At 41.7% G+C, this 18,967-nt stretch overlaps 1 protein-coding gene across 2 annotated transcripts in view; it reads right to left on the bottom strand.

Annotated features, from left to right (window-relative positions):
* Positions 1 to 17,733: 17,733 nt before the first annotated feature.
* HNF1B (HNF1 homeobox B) overlaps positions 17,734 to 18,967 on the bottom strand; it is a 69,751-nt gene continuing 68,517 nt past the window's right edge. For both annotated transcript variants that reach the window (XM_006881373.1, XM_006881374.1), the window contains exon 9: positions 17,734 to 18,688. In XM_006881373.1, the coding sequence (XP_006881435.1) occupies positions 18,668 to 18,688 (21 nt within the window). In that variant the 3' untranslated portion in view covers positions 17,734 to 18,667. The remainder of the gene's footprint in view (positions 18,689 to 18,967) is intronic.

The raw sequence follows: 18,967 nt of genomic DNA, 5'->3' as shown, positions 1-18,967 counted from the left end.
ACTATACTTACTGCCTTTGTCATGGAGCCATGTCTTCAAAAAGAGCTTAGATACTCCTACTGGTCTTCTATGTGAGATAGAGATCGTACAAGGCCCTTCTTCAGAGCAAAACTATTGTCATAATTGTTACCAAAAGCATCTTACCTGGGAATTGGGTAGTATAATCTGAGGTTGTTTTTCGAGCCTCAGAGTGAAGGGCCCTGAAAGTACAAACATTTCATCATTGGGGAGAAGTATACTGAAGGCTACATAAGATTCCTGCTCTATCATAGAATTCTTCATTTCCTGAGCTACCTGGCTAACTGAAGTCATTGCTTCTCATATTCCATTCTCTGGCCCTTTCAGATCAAATACAGGCTTTTGTTTATTTTTAGAATGCGAGTCATGGACCTAGTTCCAGAAAAACTGTGTGGTAGTGATTGAGATCACTGGGATTTCCACACTGTTATGCACACACACATGCGGGGTATGTACACATCTGGCCCAGACAAGCACACACACAACATGTTTATAAGTCTTTGGAAACAAGGGCAAGCCTGAAGGACACCAGGTGCTATCTCTGTTCTCAAGTGCATTGAAGTGGCCAGTCATGTGGTCCTGCTGGGAAGGGTGGAGCCTGTCTTCTCTGTCCTGGTTCCACCTACGACGACATGCTTCCCAGTACTAAGTCCAGCAGAGCCTGGGAACACAGTTCCCGTCAGACCTGCCCAGCACATCCTCCTGGTCTTGGCCAGCAGACTGGGCTGTGGGGAATGCCCACTTCACAGCTCCCATGTGATTAAGATCCTGTGTGCTTGGTCAGCTGGCTCTTCAGCAGTGACGCCAGGGATGCCTCCTTAGGTCAAAAGGGAAAGCATTGTTGTTGTCCTGTGGTCAGGTAAACTGGCTGCTGGCTTTGAAGTTCTAGGCGGGATTTGCTCAGGCCAGAGTGAGAAGTCTGAAGGAGAGGCCTGCAAACCTCCCACAAGCCTATGTTTGCTAACTCCACCCACCAGCCTTGGGCCTTGTGTGTTTGAAGTCTGAGCAAAAGCAGGAGGAGGGAAGTAATCTCCAGGGGTGCTCCACTAGATATCTCTCAATTCCTTCCAAGCCCCAAGTCCACCTAGGAACAGACCAGAGGCCAAAAAAGCCTTGACAAGTCTGTGAAAGAAATGTCAAGTCCTATCCCTTCAAGGTGCTCTCATGTGTCATTTAGGACAAAATGCAGAATTTCCTTTGGGTGCTCTTTTTACTAAAGTGGCATCAAATGGAAAGAAATGTAAAGGGAAGGCTTGAAGAAGGGACACTGATATGTGTCAGGGGCCATGGCCAGGTGTAGTCGCTGTGCTTTCAGAGGTTCAATCTCACGCCCAGAATCTCTTCCTTCTCCCCTCTCCCACTCTGCTGGACTGCACCCTCAGCATTCCACTTGTACTGTGCTCACCCTTCTGCCTTTCACCATCAAAGCAGCTTTTGGGGGCAATTTTTCCTGTCCTGGAGACAGTTCTACTCACTGAATTCCTAACTCAGAAACCAGATAGATAGATAGATAGATATAGATATATAGATACTTATTCCCCTTCTGCTAACAAATGAAAGGTGCTAGATGAAAACCCTGGTGGTGGGGAGAATCTTCTAGAAAGAGAAGAAGCCTGGACAAGACCATGCACCCTTAAGGCTGGCTCTCTGGGCATGCTCAGGATTCCACTGTGTTCTGAGGGATGATCATTACCTTTCAGGCCAGGGCCACACGGAGCAGGGTATAATAAAGCCTAATTATTGGAGCATACTAGCTACGAACAGTGCTTCTTTCCTACCTCTTCTATCTCTTCCCTACCTCTCTTTCTGTTTCCTAAGATTATCTCCTCCCTGTATTGCACATTGCTACAAGCTATCACCCCGACCCCCAACATCACTCTCCCCTCCATTCCTGCCTACCCATTCCCCCAGCTCCTGACATACTGTGATTGAGAAAGAGAGCTTGTTTATGATAAGACTTTGAAATCTGGAGTTATAAATCCTCCTCAGAATGGGCCATCCTATCTCCGTGCTAATGCTTGTGGTGCCGAGAGGAGGCTCACCTGGTTGTGACCCATCCCCTAGAGTTCCCTGCTCCTCCTCTGCAAACATGGGACAATGGGCAAATGGGAGTTACCTGTCTCAACAGGTGTTGGCTGGGCCTCACTTTCCTACAGGGTGATAGGGAGGTCACCTCCAGCCCACCCACTCTGGGCATTCCTGTCATTGTGAAAGCCCACCTTCAAATGTAACCCTTGCCTTGCCCTTCCAAGAATTTAGCTACAGAAGGCAGAGCCCACATCAGTGGCCTTAGAGGTCCTCACATTAGCCACTGAGTTCCCTGACAGAAATCGGGTAACACCACTATTAGAGTGTTTTAGTGTCACCACTTTATTTTGTGTTTGCTTATGTTGTTAGACTGAATTGCGATTGGTGTTTTCTGTGTCTGCCTTTCCTATTAAGCTGTGAGCTCCTTGAAAAAAAAGATTGTGATTCATCGTTGAATCCCGAGCACCCGGCAGAATGTGTAGCACATAAATATTTGTTAAGTGACTAAGTGAATTCTTTCATACTCATTCCCAACAAATATTTATTGAAGGTGTCTTACGTGCAATGACTACATTGGGTAGTAGGGATATAATTAATTAGACATCATTTCCACTCTTAGAGACTTATCTTGCAACCAGGAAGACCAAGTGAAGCTTCACTTGCCAGATCAGAGGAAGGATCTAGAGCTGTGGCCCCCAGGAAATCTTTGACAATTGGAAGCCTAGGGCCTTGGGAAAATTGGCTACACAGACCCAGAAACACATTCACCTTCAATGTCAATATATACCAGAATGGAGCAGTTACTTTACCAACTGTTATAGATTGAATTCTGCCCCTTAAAAATATGTGTCTGCTGGCTAGGCTGTGATTCTCAATATTCTTCCTTTTGTGATATAGTGTGATATAATTATATGTTGTGAATTACCACTATGATGTTAATGAGGCAAGATTAGAGGCAGTTATGCTAATCAGGCAGAGTAAAATCTACCCTGTCAAGTTGTATTTTTGAGTCAATCTCTTTGATTTATATAAGAGATTAATAAACCAGTGAACAAAGATTGAGTGGCCTCATTACTACCAAGAAGGAAGAACAGGAAGTGGGTCATATCCTTTGGATGAGGGTCCATCAATGACACCTCCTAGACTCAGGGGAAAATTGATGTAAAAAATACACGGAGATCTGCTAGGACTACCCGGCTCATAGACGGTGAGAGGAGATAAGGACTTTTCCTTTAGAACCATTACATGGAGAAAGCCTTCCCCTAGATTTGGGGGCCTCAATTTGGACTTCGAGTCTCTTAATCAGCGAATAAATTTCTGTTCGCTACAGCCATGTACTGGTGATATTTCTCATATAGCAGCTCCAGAGAGAGAAAACATCAATCATCTCTGTGTCCAGCTTTCTGGTATGTGAATTCAGAATCTTCTATTAAAAAATGTTGATGGGATTTGTAGTGTCTTTACTTGGTAAGGATCTATCAGCTCTTTACCCTTGAGAACAAAGGAAACAAAACTTGCTCCCACCAGACCAACTGGAAAGGCACCTGTTAGCTGTTCCCCTAAAAGTATTTGGTTTGGATTTCCCATAGCTTCTGGGCCAGAGATGCCTCTGCCCTAAGGAGGAGAGAGGGAAAAGATGGAGGCATTTAGTGTTCAGTCCATCTGAATACACATTAATGGACTGCTTCTTCTGTGCAGGCTACTTGGAGTAGAGAAAACAATAGCATAAGAAATGTACCTCCTCCTTGCAGAAGAGGGGAACTCCTATGTTTCTGAGAACCTGTGAAAAGAAAGACATCATGTTGATCTTCTGGGATCAGAGGGTCAGCCAAAATGATATGAAGGGCTTCTCAGATCAATGTTATTGTCTTTCTCCCCCATTGTCTTATTACTGGAACCTTCAATGTATGAGATAGGGGCCCACCAGTATGCATAGACTGTGTAAGGCACTGTCTATAATGACATGTTCTGTGTGACTCTTCCAAGCCAACACTCCTTAAACTTTTCTACTGAAATACCATTAATGAAAGAGAAGAATGAATTAATAATTCTCAAGGATGTTGCACATTTAAATCACCCAAGCCCCTCTAAACCCTAATTCTTTTTTAAAAAAATAATACATTTTTACCCTAATCTATCCATTTGCTTTTGTGTGAAAATACAGTTAAAATGACCTAACTCCAAATAAAACTCATGCTCCAGAAAGATGAATAATTTTTTGGTAGGTTCTTATACCCTCTGGCTCATCACCCTATATAAACCTAATTTGAGAAGCTTAACTTTTAAGATCTATGCTCATACACATATACCACATTCAGATATACCATCCCAAGGTGAACCTCAAATACACCTCCAAGTCTCATGAACTTGATCCTAAAACACACATTGGGAAAGTTCTCTTCCAGCACTCTCTGCTGCCCCAGCTCCATGATCCTTCCAGTCTGACTCTGCTCTTTGCTCCTCACACACACACACACACACACACACACACACACACACACACCAGAATCCCTTCTCTTTCTCTGGAATTACCTTTGTCCCTGTAGCATAACTTGAAGATCAGATGGCCAGTAATTTTTTTCTCCCTAAATCTTGAGGGGCAGCAGCTGTAAACCTCTTAATAGTTTCTTTCCCTGGTAATAAGCAGGGCAAAGACAACGGTAAGCATAGAATTCTGAGGAGGATTGAAAGCAGTTGAAGTTGGATACTTAATGGAGTCATTAACTGCAGGACCCTGGGCTAAAGACTTTCCTTGCAACTGCCTTGATAGGCTTTGTCCCCCCTCCTTTTCTCTGACTCAGATGATCCATCTGTATATGGAAACTAGTGATCGAGATTGCCTGCCTATCTGATAATGTAAAAACTAGGCAGTTAGAAGTCCATAGTGGGTTTGTTACGGATTCACTACATAAAGAAGGAGAATAACTTATTTATGTATTCATTCAGGCCTTAAGATATTCATGCTATTTTAAAAAAATTCATTCAGCAAATCTTTTCAGAGAAGACTATGCACCCGGCTTAATATATAGGGTACCATCGAGACATTGGTATGACCTCAACTTCCATAGAATTTACAATCTAATGTGGGAGATAAAATGAAACAAATAGTCTCTGGGAAAACAAATTGAAAACATCTCAGAGTGGGCAACCCTAGGGTCTTCTGTTGTCAACTACTTTCTGGCCTTGGATATGAGGGGACCCTTTTTGCCCAGTGGCATAAGTAAAGACACAGTTAATAGGTCTTGTACTAAGTAGGTTATCAAAAGGAAATTGTCTGCACTGCAGTCTGGAAGGTGCATGGTTCGAATCCACCAGATGCTCCACTGGAGACAGAGGGGCAATCTCCTCCTGTACCAGTGAGATCTGATTCGACAGTACACAAGAAAATAAATAGTTGTTTTTTTTAAAAAAAAGTAAATTGTCTTTAATTCCACATATGAAGGGTAAAAATTTTTAAAAAGTAAATAAATCCCCCTGCAGGTGCTCCACCTTCCCAACTGGCTGAGAGATAAAACACCAGATGGTGAGTATAGAAATATGCTTGAGAGGGGAAAAAAATTCATTCTTTCATTTAATTTTCACATTAGAGTTGCAAAAGTAAGTGGATAATTCTCTTTCCATTTCAGACACAGTACCTGAGACCTTAGAAAGAAGAATCTCACCCATTAGGACTAAGATTTATCTTCCCGAAGAGATGAGGAGAAGTCAGTCCCAGGGTGTGACTCTTGAGTCTATGAACAGTACTGGGGCTGCAGGCCTCCCAGTGACTCACCAGACAGATCCCTGCAGATCAGAAGACGCTCACCACTACCCCTTATCTTTCCTCCGAGGACTCCCAATGGTGTGAGCTGATTGAATGGTGCTGAAAACCCTGGACTCTAGAACTCAGCTCAGGAATAGTAGAGCTGGTAAAACAATCAAAACATGTGAGTCTTGGAACTTACCCAAACAACCCACAGCCCTATTCCCTGCACCTCAAAGATTAATCAATGACCCCTAAACCAAGGGATTAGATTGTTCCTATGAAACCTGGCAGGACGTTGATGACTGCCCAACAAAAAACTGTCCCTCTGCCCCACCCTTCACCTTTGGAGTAGCTTTATGTCATCTAAAGGAAAATACAAAATTTGAATTTGGAGTGAGTTGATTTGTACAGCTAATAATGTTTTGTCACCTTCCTATGACATTTAGGCCTCCTGGAGAGTCACTGAAAAGCTTGCAAGTGAGGAATGTGTTTATTCTTTGAAGGGGCAAAGATCCCCCACTCAAGGTGACGCTCCTGCATTGTGTAACCAGGAACACTGGTTGTTGCTGATGTAAACAAATGCCTGGGCAGACTTGCCAGGAGTCTGGGTCTCCTTTTCCCAAAGGTGTTTCTTATGAATGATTGGACCCAGTGAAGCAATTTCCTGCCTTGTAAACTTCTGTCCACCAAACCACATCTCACAGGGCCTGGCTCTGGGTCATAAAACAATTCTCCAAAAACCAATCAGAATCCAATCCAGAGTCCTTGAGTAATAGGAAAATTACCCTCCACCTGCAGACGTAATGACACTTTTCAAGCTAGTGGCTTTGCAGTTTCTGAACGTAAACATCACATGCCTGCCCCATGCCTTAGTGCTGCTCACCTGAGATGTGGGGTCCACATCCTTGACCTGAGGAACTTACAACTTGGAGCATACATTGCATTGTGTCAGATCATAATTCACAGATCTTTGGCAAGAAAAGTTCAAGCAGGGGTCCCAAGCATGCAGAGGATGGGTTGGGGGAATATACATGAACAGAAGACTTGCATTGAAACAACACTGGGAATTCATTGGCTTAGACATTCACTTTGCATTTTGTGGTCCTGCAGCCTAGAATGTCTCCCATTCAGCATTCTCTTAAACCTACCGAAATATCTATCACCTATTCTGCATGATACAATTCAAGTGTCTTCCAAGAAATCTCTGATTTATACTAGCATTTCCTCCATTGTCCTACTCTTATGCCCTGTACATACTGCATTGCAATGACTTGTTAACTCGTCTGTCTCCCCAGTCAAACTGTGAACTATCAGGGCACTGTGTCATCTGCAGTGCCTGGCTCAATGTCAGTGTGTAAAGGAGATTGTTGAGTGAATGAGCAAACAGGAACCTAGTATGTCCCTCCCCAACACACTTGGATGTTTTTTCGTCTTGAAAATGTACAGAAAATCTTGTCAAAGGAATGAAGATCCTGAGTTAGGCTCCATAGTAGATAAAGAGAACTTAGATAAGGTCTCCATTCTTAGGAAGTCTGTGACCGGTCATCTTTCTGTGAGTGGTAGGAATGTTTGCAGATGGGAAGTAAGATTGGACCAGGGAGTAGGTGGAAGGTTTTTAAATTTTATTTTGTTTTCCCCTCTTTGAATCCCAGTTCAAAAGCTAGCATGGTTTTGAGAAGTAGCCTGTTTCTTCTTTAACTCTTAATTCTTTGAAGCTTCCACGTTTAGGCTAGTACTGAGCTAGCCACAGCTCTGTCTATACATGGTGCTAAATTAACCATCCAGGGCTGCCATTTTTCTCTTTTCATTTCTCTTTATACTTATCTGTAAAAGGAATACCCAGGGCTTACTCCTCCCTGTGAATCTAGAAGAGCCCAGAAAGTGGTTGTGATGATGATGGTGGTAGGTATGCCTTTGCATTATTTCTCAGACCTGAAAGTAATAAAACTCATGAGATGCATGCACAATAATCACACATTCAAAAATACTAAGTACACCTAGTATTTCCCAGGTACCAGATGTTGGGGACAAAAGAGTGATCAAAATACCAACTTTCTGCTCTCATAGAAATCATACTTGGGAAAGGAGGCAGAGGTTTTAGTGATGGTGGGGATAGGGTCTACCATATGCGTTTTTCCATATTGTATTACCAACAGAGCTTGATGCCAGTAACTAGCATTAATTGAGCACTTTCTTAAGTGTCAAGCAAAGAATTTCATGTATCTTGGACATTAAGGGAGCTCTGGTGGCAAGAGGCTGTGCTGCAATCCCAAAGGCACGCAGTTCAAGTCCACCAGCTGCCCTGTGGGAGAAGGGTAAGCAATCTCCTCCTATGTGATTAACTGCCTTTGGAAATCCACTGGAAGGTCAACTGTGGGTCAGTTGAGACTCAACGGTCCTCAACAGTACAACGAGTAGTCTAGTGGATAAAGAGTTGTGCTACTAACCATAAGGTAGGCAGTTTGAATCCACCAGCTGCTCCCAGGGAGAAAGATAGACAATCTCCTCCTGTGTAATGTATAGCTCCTGAAAACCCATTGGAAGGGTCAACTGTGAGACATTTTTTCTGACTTGAGGGCAGTGAGTTTGAATGTTTGAATTTTGTATCTCATTTTATCCTTACGAGAACCCTATTTTCAGCTAAGGAGACAGACTCAGAGAGGTTAAGTAACCTATTAAGATCACATGGTTAGTAAGTGGTAGAACCAGGATTAGAACCCAAATTTGTTTAGCTGCCCAACCTGAGCTTGTAACCACAGCTGTGTTGCCAACTGCAAATATTTACCAGATGAATAAATGGGTGGGTGAATGGTTAACTCTAATTACAGTGACATACTTTTGTTTTGTCTCCATGATGCAAATGTGAACAACATGGATTTGTTGGTTGGTTTGGGGTTTATTCTACACCATTTACTTAATGATTCAAACTTCTTCAGATTGTGGCCTCTGACAAAAATGGATTTTATAAACATTAATAAACAAGCTTCTTTTTTTGTTACTATCCACATTTCTTTAGAAAGATAAGCAACCTATTCAATTAAAAAAATTATGATGAGTTATAACTGGAAAACTAGATTTAGGTTTTGAGCAAAAGAAACTCTTACCTTAAGTTATCTTTTCTGGATTTATGATAAAATCTCAGGCCCTATACCTTGGAAACTGTAAATACTACCTTATAAGGAAACAGGTATTTGTAGTCTTGGGCAACTACATGTATATTTATAAACTTATTGCTTCAGGTCAGACCCAATTTAACTGACTGAAGTGGGTTTTTTGAAGCTGTGAATCACCCAGGAGAATATTGCCCATCTGAGAGATGCTGCCCGCAGAGCAGCTACTGAATTCCAAACAGCTGTCTTGGAGCTGGCTGTGCAACTTCTTACCCACGGCCGCCGGAGCTCCCTGTATCCCTTATAAAAGGGCAGAAAAGGGAAATTTGATCCATACAGGAGAGGAGGTGGCATCATGACCAGGAAGGCAGAAATTAGGGTCATATGACCAATCCGCATCTTCCTCTCCCTTTTTCTGCTTTGTATTTCTGCCCAGTACATACCAACTCAGGGCATGCTGTATTTTTATTTAGTTAGTTATTGTTGGCTCCCTACCAGTTGAATGTAAGCTCCATGAAAGAAGTGACATTTTGAAAAATGCTTTTCTCTCCATGTCTAGAGGAATAGGTGGCACCAATAAGCACTCAATTTGTTGAATGACTGAGTGGATGTCATGTTACTGCCGCCTTGGGATATGATAACATCAGGCCTCACAGAACATACATGTGCTATCCAGATGCTTCCTAAAGTAGCACCTTTAAAAAAAATAACTGAGATTTTATACTTAGGTAATAGTTTTTTCTTTCTTTCTTTCTTTTTACAATGTCAATTTCTATTTATTGTTTTGTTTAAGTTTTAAACCTCTGATATCTCTCTCTGTCATATCCTACATCTAAACCACCAGTAAATCCTGGTGCTCCATCTTCAAAACCCTTACAACCAGCCCCTGGGCTGAGCCACCACTATCTCTTGCTGGATTATAGTAAGGATCTGCTCCTGTCCCTCTTGGTCCCTTATAATTCAGCAGCCAGAAGGATTCTTTTAAAACAAAAGTCAGATCTTGTTCCTGCTCTAGCCAAGACTCTCTGGTGACTCCCCAGTTTACTTGGAGTAAATGTCATATGAAATCATTGTAGCGCCTTGTGTCAGGCCCTACTTCCTGTGCAGTTGTGGGCCTGCACTCCATTTACTTTCTGACCCTCCACTCTCTTCTCACTCAGCTCTGCTTTTCTGTTCCTGTCTCAGGTCCTGTCACTCAACTGTTCCCTCTTGTCTGGAGTGTTCTCCTCCCAGATGTTCACACGGCACTTAATCCCTTGTCATCCTCAGGACTCTCAGATATCACTTTGTCATTGAGAGCTTCTCGTGCTACCATGTTCTCTGACACTTGTACACACACACACACACACACACACACACACATCTACATGGTTGCTTTCTCTCGAACTCTCTACACTAAAATATCAGCTCCATAAAGGAAGGGAAGAATTATTTTGGATAGATGATGTTCTCTAAAACAGAGAAATTCACAAAAAGTTTTATAATGACTTAGAAAATCAGGCATGCTTTTCTTATACTTAGATGCTTTTAGTGCTTAAATTAAAAAGTCTGTCTTTCTTCAAGGATATGAACATGTACGGCTAAGCACAATTGATAACAGTGAATCTAAATTCCAAAATCAATCTCCATAATAGTCTATGTGTTTCCTACTGCCAAAGGGGCCCTTTAGAGTAGTGAGAGAAGATCTTCACCCTGAAACCTACAGCGTCCCTTTTTAGTAGGAAGTAGCTAAGAGAATACACCGTCCCCTTTTCCTTATGAATCAGGGTGAAGTCTCTCTCAGGGAGGAGAGATAGGAAATGGCAAAGAACACACTGACAAAGGAGATTAAGCAGAACTGGCTTCGTTCGACAAGCACTGTGGCAATTGGACAATTAAAACAGACATTCAGGGGAGGGAGAAGAAGAACGAACTTGGGAGGAGGGTAGAGAAAACAGTGCAACAATGAATGAATGAAAACCCAAAATCTCTGTAAATGTTCACTAAAACTAATAAAATTTAATAATAATTTTTAAAAAGTATCTCTTGTTTCATTTCTTTCATAATTAATTGGGAATACTTACTTTAAACTTAAGGAAGCTCTGGTGGCCCAGAGGTAAGAAGCTGTGCTGCAATCCAGAAGGTACACAGCTCCAATCCACCAGCTACTCCATGGGAGAAGGATGGGAAGTCTCTTCCTGTGCGATTAACTGCCTCTGGGTCAGTTCTGACTTGATGGTACACAAGAACAACAACAACAACAACTTTAAATTTAATTGTTGTTGATTTGGAGCTGATTCATAGCTGACCTCCAGTGGGTTTTTGGAGGTTGTAAATGGTATGGGAGGAGACTGTCCATCTTTCTTCTACAGAGTGGTGGGTTTAAACTGTTAGGAAGGGGCTGGCTCTGTGTTAGCAGTGTCATTCCCCAGGGAGTATGCCACTGTGCCTCCCTAATTGGAAACAATGGAATAGAATTAATTGTTTTAAGAGTATCTGGGAATTCACAATGGGATACTATGCAACATTGAAAAACAAGGAACTCAGGGAGCTCTGGTGGCCTAGTGGCAAGGAACTGCAACTACAATCCCAGAGGCGCACAGTTCGAATCCACCAGATGCTCTGCCGGGGAAGGAGGGACAATCCCCTCCTGTACCAGTCAGATCTGATTTGACGGTACACGCACACAAAAATAATAATTAAAAAAAACAAACAAGGAACTCATGAAATATTATAAAAAATGGGTGATCCTGGAGGACATTATGCTGAGTGAAATATCTCAGTCACAAAAGGACAAATACTGCATAATGTCACTTTAATAAAACAAGACTGACATCAGGATTGGAGGGAAACTAAGAAGAGATGGGATAAATGATGTACATGGCATTGAAACAAATGAGTGAGAGAACCGTTTAAAAGGAATATATAATTAGGTATTATTTGCATGACAAGAGTGCAGAATAAGAGCTGCATAGTAAAGTGGACTGGGGGATTGTATAACAATGAAATAATTTTTTCTTTTTTCAAAGAGAAAAGCAAACGGGGTCGGGGTGGGGAGGGAGGAAAATGTGCAACAATGAATGAATGAAAAAAATAAAATGGAGAAAAAAAAGAGTATCTGGGAATTAGGGCACAGGAAAGAGACCCACCTTTTGGGAACAAAACATAATATAGTATCTAGTGAGGAAATGAAATAATGCATGGAAATTTTGTCAATAGCTAGCTATGTTGTGTTGTGAGTGTCTGTTGGCATAAATGTGTATGCTGTTTGAAATCTGCACTGGTGATTTTTATGTTTGACACTAATCTCCTCAGGTTTGCTTTGTTTTGTTCCGTCTCCTTTAGGAAACACATATACATGCACATATCACTTTATATACATCCAAGAAAAAGACATGTTCATCCAGGCCTGTGGGAAGTCCTGCGCACCCCAAAGAGTCATTTAGAAAACATAGTCATGTTAGAAACCTTGGCCAACAACCCAGTATTTGCCTAGAGAAATAACTTCTATGTCTTTGGGGTGTTGGGAGAGACAGAGAAAGAGAGAGAAAGAGAGGGAATGAAGAGGAGGGGAGGAAGGGAAAGAGAAAGAAAAAAAGAGAGACCTTTATAGATATTTGGTTCAGCTGATTATAATTTATTATAAATATTTAGTTTGTTTGCTGTGGTTGGAACAAGTTTAGAGTAACAAAACAAAGGTGTGGCTAACTCCACAACTCAATCCAATTGGCAGTTTCTTATTTTCCCCCCTTTCTTGTTGTGTACAGTAGAGTCAGATCTGCACAGGAGGAGATTGCCCCTCCTTCTCCAGTGGAGCATCTGGTGGATTTGAAATCGGGATTGCAGTGCAGCTTCTTGCCACCAGGCCACCAGAGCTCCCAACAGCCTCTTATTTTCCAGAGCACTTTTTAATGGTATTTGTTTGAATTCTAATTCCTAATGTAAGGAGGACACACATCAGTCTAGTAGTTTCTGCTTCTTTTTGACTCACACCTTCCTTAGTTTCTGAACTTCTTCTCATAAGACCTAACCCTTTTTAAGAGCCAAGTCAGCTGTAGTCTTAACCTCTCAGTTCTCTGTCCCTCTTCTCCCTCACTGCAAGAGCATTTTATTTTATCTTCTTTCCCTAAGGAAGACAAAGACGATCCAGTCAGGCCTTTACCCTCTCTTCTAGCCTTCCCTTCCTGACTCATCCATGGTTCACCCCTTTTTTTGCCAATATGATAACAGTGACTCATTGGGATTAGAAATGGGATTAGGTCTGTTGGATATGATGAGATTGGCTCAGGATAGGGCAGATTTCAGAGCTCGTGTACATAAGGTTGCTGTGACTTGATGGAACATAACAACAACAACAACAACAACAACAACATAGCAATGAACAAAATAATTTTACCAATTGGCAGTTTTGATTAAAAAAAAAAAAAGCAACAGATTTGTTACTAGGCAATCAGGAAATATCAAGCAAGCCCAAAGAATGAGTGAGAAAGGACTCCATTACTGTTAGGTGCCATTTCTTAAGCTGCTAGGCTCCCTGCGCCACCCTCATAACTGTTGCTATGTTTCAGCGTATTGGTGCAGCCACTGTTGATCCATCTCCTTGAGCATGTCCTCTTCTTGCTGACATTCTACCAAGCATGATGTTCTTTCCCAGTGATCGGTCCTTCCTGGAAATATGTTCAAAGCATATAAGATTCCACCCTCCTCATGTCTAAGCATTCGGGTTGCACTTCCTTTAAAACAGATCTGTTTGTTCTGGCATATCTGTCTTTGGTTTATGTAAGAGTTTTCCCTTTCAGCATGCAAGGTTGTGTCATCTGCATATTACAGTTGTTAATGAGTCTTCTTCCTCTAATCTTTATGCCTTCTTCTTCCTCATAGAAGTCCAGATGCTTAAATTGGTCACTCAGCATATAGAATAAATTAGTATGATATGTATCCTTTCTTATCATTAAATAAGAAAAGATACAACCTTGACTTACACCTTCTTGATTATGAACTTGTTCTTTTTTGGTGACTTCTTCTTGTCCTATGTTAGTTTCAAATGAGCACAGTAAATGTTCTGGAGTTCCCATTCTTTGCAATATTACCCACTATTTGCTATGTTTCAAACAATAGATAACTTTTGCATAGTCAATGTGGTTGTTGTTGTGTACTGTTGAGTAGGAACTGACCCTTAGCTGACCCTCCAGTGAGTTTTCAGTCAGTAAGCCAAACAGGAGGAGAATGCCCATCTTCTGAGGAGCAGCTGGTGGATTTGAACCGTGTGCCTTCAGATGGCATCACAGTTTCTTACCATGAGGCCACCAGAGATCCCTCTGCATAGTCAATAGTACAAATAAACATCTTTCTTATATTCTCTATTTTCAGCTAATCTGTCTGACATCAGTAATGTTATCTATCATTGTATGTCCTCTTCTGAATCTGGCCTGAATTTCTGGCAGCTCTCTGTGAACGTATTGCTGCAATTGTGGGTTGTTGTTTTTTTTATTACCTTCAGCAAAACTTTACTTGTTTGTGATGCTGATATTGCTTAATAATTCTCAAATTCTATTGAATCATTTTCTTTGGAATGAGCACAAATATGGAAATCTTCCAGTCGATTGTCATGTCATTTTGAATGTCTTTCAGTCATTGTCATGTCATTTTGAGTCATGACTCTTCAGCAAATGAAGTTCTGAAAGCTTTTGTCCATCTGTGTCATGAGGATTGATTCTACTTTGAATGAGATAGCTTTTCTCTTGTGCTATTTTGAGTGCCTTCTAATGTAGGAGTCTTACATTTCCAGCACTGCGTCAGTCAATGCTCTGTTGCTGTTCCCAAGATTTTCATGGGCCATATTTTTTTTCAGGAGTAAATTTCTATTCTTTCTTTCTAGTCTGTTTTAGTCTGGAAGTTCTGCTCATAATTGAAATACTAGTGGCATAGCTTCAGCATCACAGCAGCAGACAAGCTACCACAGTACAGCAAACTGACAGACACGTGGTAAAAGACTCCATGGGTAGGTCTAATGATATTGAATAAACTTTAGGAATAATCACCCTTGAGATGATCTATGGATAACCCTTGGGATGACATAATGTCAATATATCGACTGTTTACTTATTGACTTGTTATTTAAATTTTCACATTTATAACAATAGTAAAAAATATATGCTACCCAACTATTTTGCACATTAATGATATATGTCTGGCAGTAACAAATGCTGAAGTGCAAGGTGTGAGTAATACTGGTTGACTTGTCTGGGCCTTGATCTCAATAGTTAAACAAAGAGATAATCATCTTCCATTTTTTGTATAACATTAATTTTTAATGTATCATCTTGATCTTTAGAACCTTACAATGCAGATAAATGAGGTGTGGGTGTACTTAGCACACATAATGCTGGGTAGCAGACACACTTTTAGGTAGTTAAGCTAGATTAACTCATTACTACTCAAATTGCCTTGTAAAGGAGTTGTTGTTATTGCTGAGTACCATTGAGTCAAAACTGACCCATAGCTGACCCTCCAGTGGGTTTTCAAATGCAGTTAATCACGGAAGAGGAGATTGCCCATCTTTCTTCCATGGAGCAACTGGTAGATTTGAACCAAGTGCCTTTGGGGATTGCAGTGCAGCTTCTTGTCACTAGGGCTCCTTCTTGTAAAGGAGTATAAGGTGTTGTTATTACTGTTACTATTGTTGTTATTGTTGTTGTTTTGGGTGACTGAGTCATAATTGACTCATAACCGACTCTCCAGCATGTTTTCAAAGGCTGTAAAGCCCATGGGAAGATATTACCCATCTTTCTTCTGTGGAGCAGCTGGTAGGTTTAAACCTTCTGCCTTTGGGTTGGTAAAACAACTCCTTACTTCTAGGTCACCAGAGCACCATGAGTATAAAGTACTACCCCTATTTTGAAGGAGAACACTAGGGACCAGAGAGGAGATTCAGCAGCTTGAAAATCTAATCAAGGTATTCTGGCTCCAAACTTGCCCACAACTGTGTCCCAGGAGCTTAGATTCCTTGGATGTGCTCATTGTATTCTTATGCACCTGAATCTAGTAGCTAACATTCTATTGTCTACACTTTTGAAAGAGAGCTCTGGTGAGCCTAGTGGTAAGAAACTGTGCTGCAGTCCAAAAGGCAAACGTTTTGAATCCACCAGCTGCTCCACTGGAGAAAGACGGGCAATCTCCCATGTGAAAACCTGCTGGATGGTCAGCCATGGGTTGGTTCTAACTTGATGGTACTCAACAGCAACAACATACTTTTAAAGGGAATACTTTTAACTGTGTGGCATGAAAAAGTTCAATAGTTTTAAAGGCAGATTTTTTTCCTACTTGTGGATGTTAAAAGGAATCTGTCTTCCCAGAGCTCAACATTAAAATGATAGCAGATCATGGTTAAAGTCAAAACCATCTGTTTATTAGCCTGAGTTTAGTATTTAGAGAGATCTTGGACAATGCTGGTTCATAAAATGCTAGCAAGAAAGTATCTGCGGATTTTAGTTTAAAATGGATCTTCAAGGTGGCTATTTCCTGCGGACCTATACAGAGTGGGACTCCTTGTCCCTCTTACAGGAAATGGAAGTAGGTCATCCCTGCTTGATTTAAAAAAAGGAACGTGATAACCTCTCGGGGGGTCCCAGTTACCTGGGTTAGGAAATGTCCCTAGAGTCTCATGCTAGTCCTTCCCCAACTCATCCACCTCCCCCTTCTTTCTACTTACATCTCTGCCCAGATAACCTCTTTTATCAATATGACCTTCCAGGTTCTCAAAGTTATTGCAATAGTAAAAGATCTAAAATCTACCAAACGCAAATGCTTCTTGTTCCAGAAAAAAAAAATAGAGATCCAGATAGAGAATCTCTAGTAAGTCTTCTACTTTCTTCCGCTTCCTGGAACTCACAGGTCCTGTGGGCAGCTAAGGCATCTTGGCTTCTCTAACTCTTTGGTAATTGACTTGGTACTTAGCTCTTCTCAACTCAACCATGAGCTTTGAACACTTCAACCAAATGACTTTGTCCTGGGGATGTGGGGAAAACAGAGACCAGTATTTGCACATCCATGCATCCTTACCACAGGTACTTAGTGGAAATACTCAGTAAACCTGCCCAACTAGCTGAGACATCTTCCACCACGTTGCAATACGGATGAAATTAGTTGCTCAGGCACGGTCAGTACAGTTGCCTTGCCTACATTTTCCCTGGGAAATATTCTATACAGAGGTGGAAAACTACTGACCTTGGGTCTTCGCTGTTCAAAAAAAAGAGACAGCAGAGACTCTAGAGAAGCCATATCCTCTTTACTCCTAGAATCAACACTGAATTATCTGTGGCTAAGTCCCTGCTGATGGATTCTCCAGGACTTTGGCCTTTCACCTTGGGACTATTTATATTCATTAACATCCCCTCTAGAGAGAAAAAACCTCAGGCACTAGGTTACATTCACAGGAGTCTCTTCTCCTAGTAACTAACAGTCCTACAGAAGGGAGGGGGAGTGGAACGAAGAACTAGAATCAACATCTGAAATGAAGTTGAGAGTTATCCACAGGGTTTGCATTTGTTTTGTTTCTTATCTGTTTCTGTGACCACAAAGCACAGAGGATTGCTTTACTCTTGTGAGGTGCAGGGGAGAAAAAGGCGTTGGCTCCTGTTCTGACCTGTGGAGTGTGACTGGGCATACACTCTTCCTTACCATGATTAGCAGTAAATAAAGAACACTTGAATATGACAGTAAGTGAAAGTTATCTGCCTCTCTGTAGCCTCAGATCATACACTTTCTGATTCTGGGAGAGCAAACAGAAAAGTCCAAGGAAGTGAGGGCCCGAGGGCAGAAGTGTCAAAGGCAGAAAAGGTGAGACTTTGTTTGGTGATAAAATAAAATGTTTTAATAGAAGCTTTCAGAAAGGGCATCTTTTTCTCTTGTTGCCAAAAGCAAGTTCTCCCACCCTGGAGTTTTTTAGGGGTGCCCTGGCTGAACCCCTAACCTCACAAGGAGCTAGGTTGGTACTCTGATCCTATGTTCGGCCGCCCCTCCAGGGATCTGGAGGTGTGTCTTCGCATCAGGCAACTGGAGTTAGCTGGCAGTCAGACCAAAATGTACAGTCATGATGTGAGTCTAGGCCTGAGGCGGGGGCAAAGGACTTCACTTCCAACTTAGGGTATTTCTTCATGGAGGGAGAGGAAAGGAACAAATCACTTTTAAAAGTTTAAAAGTTCAACTCTGACCTTTACAAAGAAAACTAATAAACACTTTAGTAATATATATACACCAAAGATAAGGGAGAGGAAGTACAGGGGAAATTGCACTTAATTAGTTTATAATTTACACCCATTGGACAAATTTACTTCTTTAAAAGAAATCTCAAGATGATTTGGGTATGAAGGCAAGGGATGGAGTTTGCTGATATTTACAGTGTATTTGGCTCAGTTCAATAGCATGCATCCTCCTTTCCTTGTTTTCGTAACAGATTCAAGTTTTCTCATGAGTTTGTTCGATGACGGAGCATAATGTAGACGCAGCTTTCTCTCTTCCTCTTCTACTTGTTTCTCGTCTCCCACGTCTAGGACAGACAGGACGTGGGGAGAGGCATCATGACAATACTGCACAGAAGGGAAGCTGGGCTTCAGGCTGGGCCTCCCAAGAGCGGATTTTCCAAGAAGCCAGCAGGATGGTAGGTAAGCTGGGACTTCTCACACGTGCTCCTCAGGTCACTGGGCTTTCCCATGACAATAGCCCAGAAGGTGATGGTGTGGAAAATAGGATCCTTGTTGCTACACACAAAGTGAATGGTGTGTGGTCATCACCAGGCTTGGAGAGGACACTGCAGAGAGAGAGAAGGAGAGAGAGCTCAGCTCTTTGTACACAGTGGAGACTGGGCCATTAGACTGGCTTCTCCAAGAGAATCAACATCCCAATCAGCCAACAAAGAGGCTGGTGGAGGGCTGGAGAATCAATTGTGAGTTTATTCTGCAATGTTGGTCCAAATGCAGACTCTCTTTAGGGAAAGCTGGGAGCCAGCTTTCTTGGCCACTTGAAAAGGAAAAAGTGAATTTCTAGGAACCTTGCTTGCTGTTCTTTATGTGGAAATTGGTCTCCTCTT

This window comes from Elephantulus edwardii, unplaced genomic scaffold, assembly GCF_000299155.1.
Source record: "Elephantulus edwardii isolate Elephantulus edwardi_28Jun2011 unplaced genomic scaffold, EleEdw1.0 scaffold00015, whole genome shotgun sequence".
NCBI lineage: Eukaryota > Metazoa > Chordata > Mammalia > Macroscelidea > Macroscelididae > Elephantulus > Elephantulus edwardii.
This window is presented reverse-complemented; position numbering and strand designations above follow the sequence as displayed.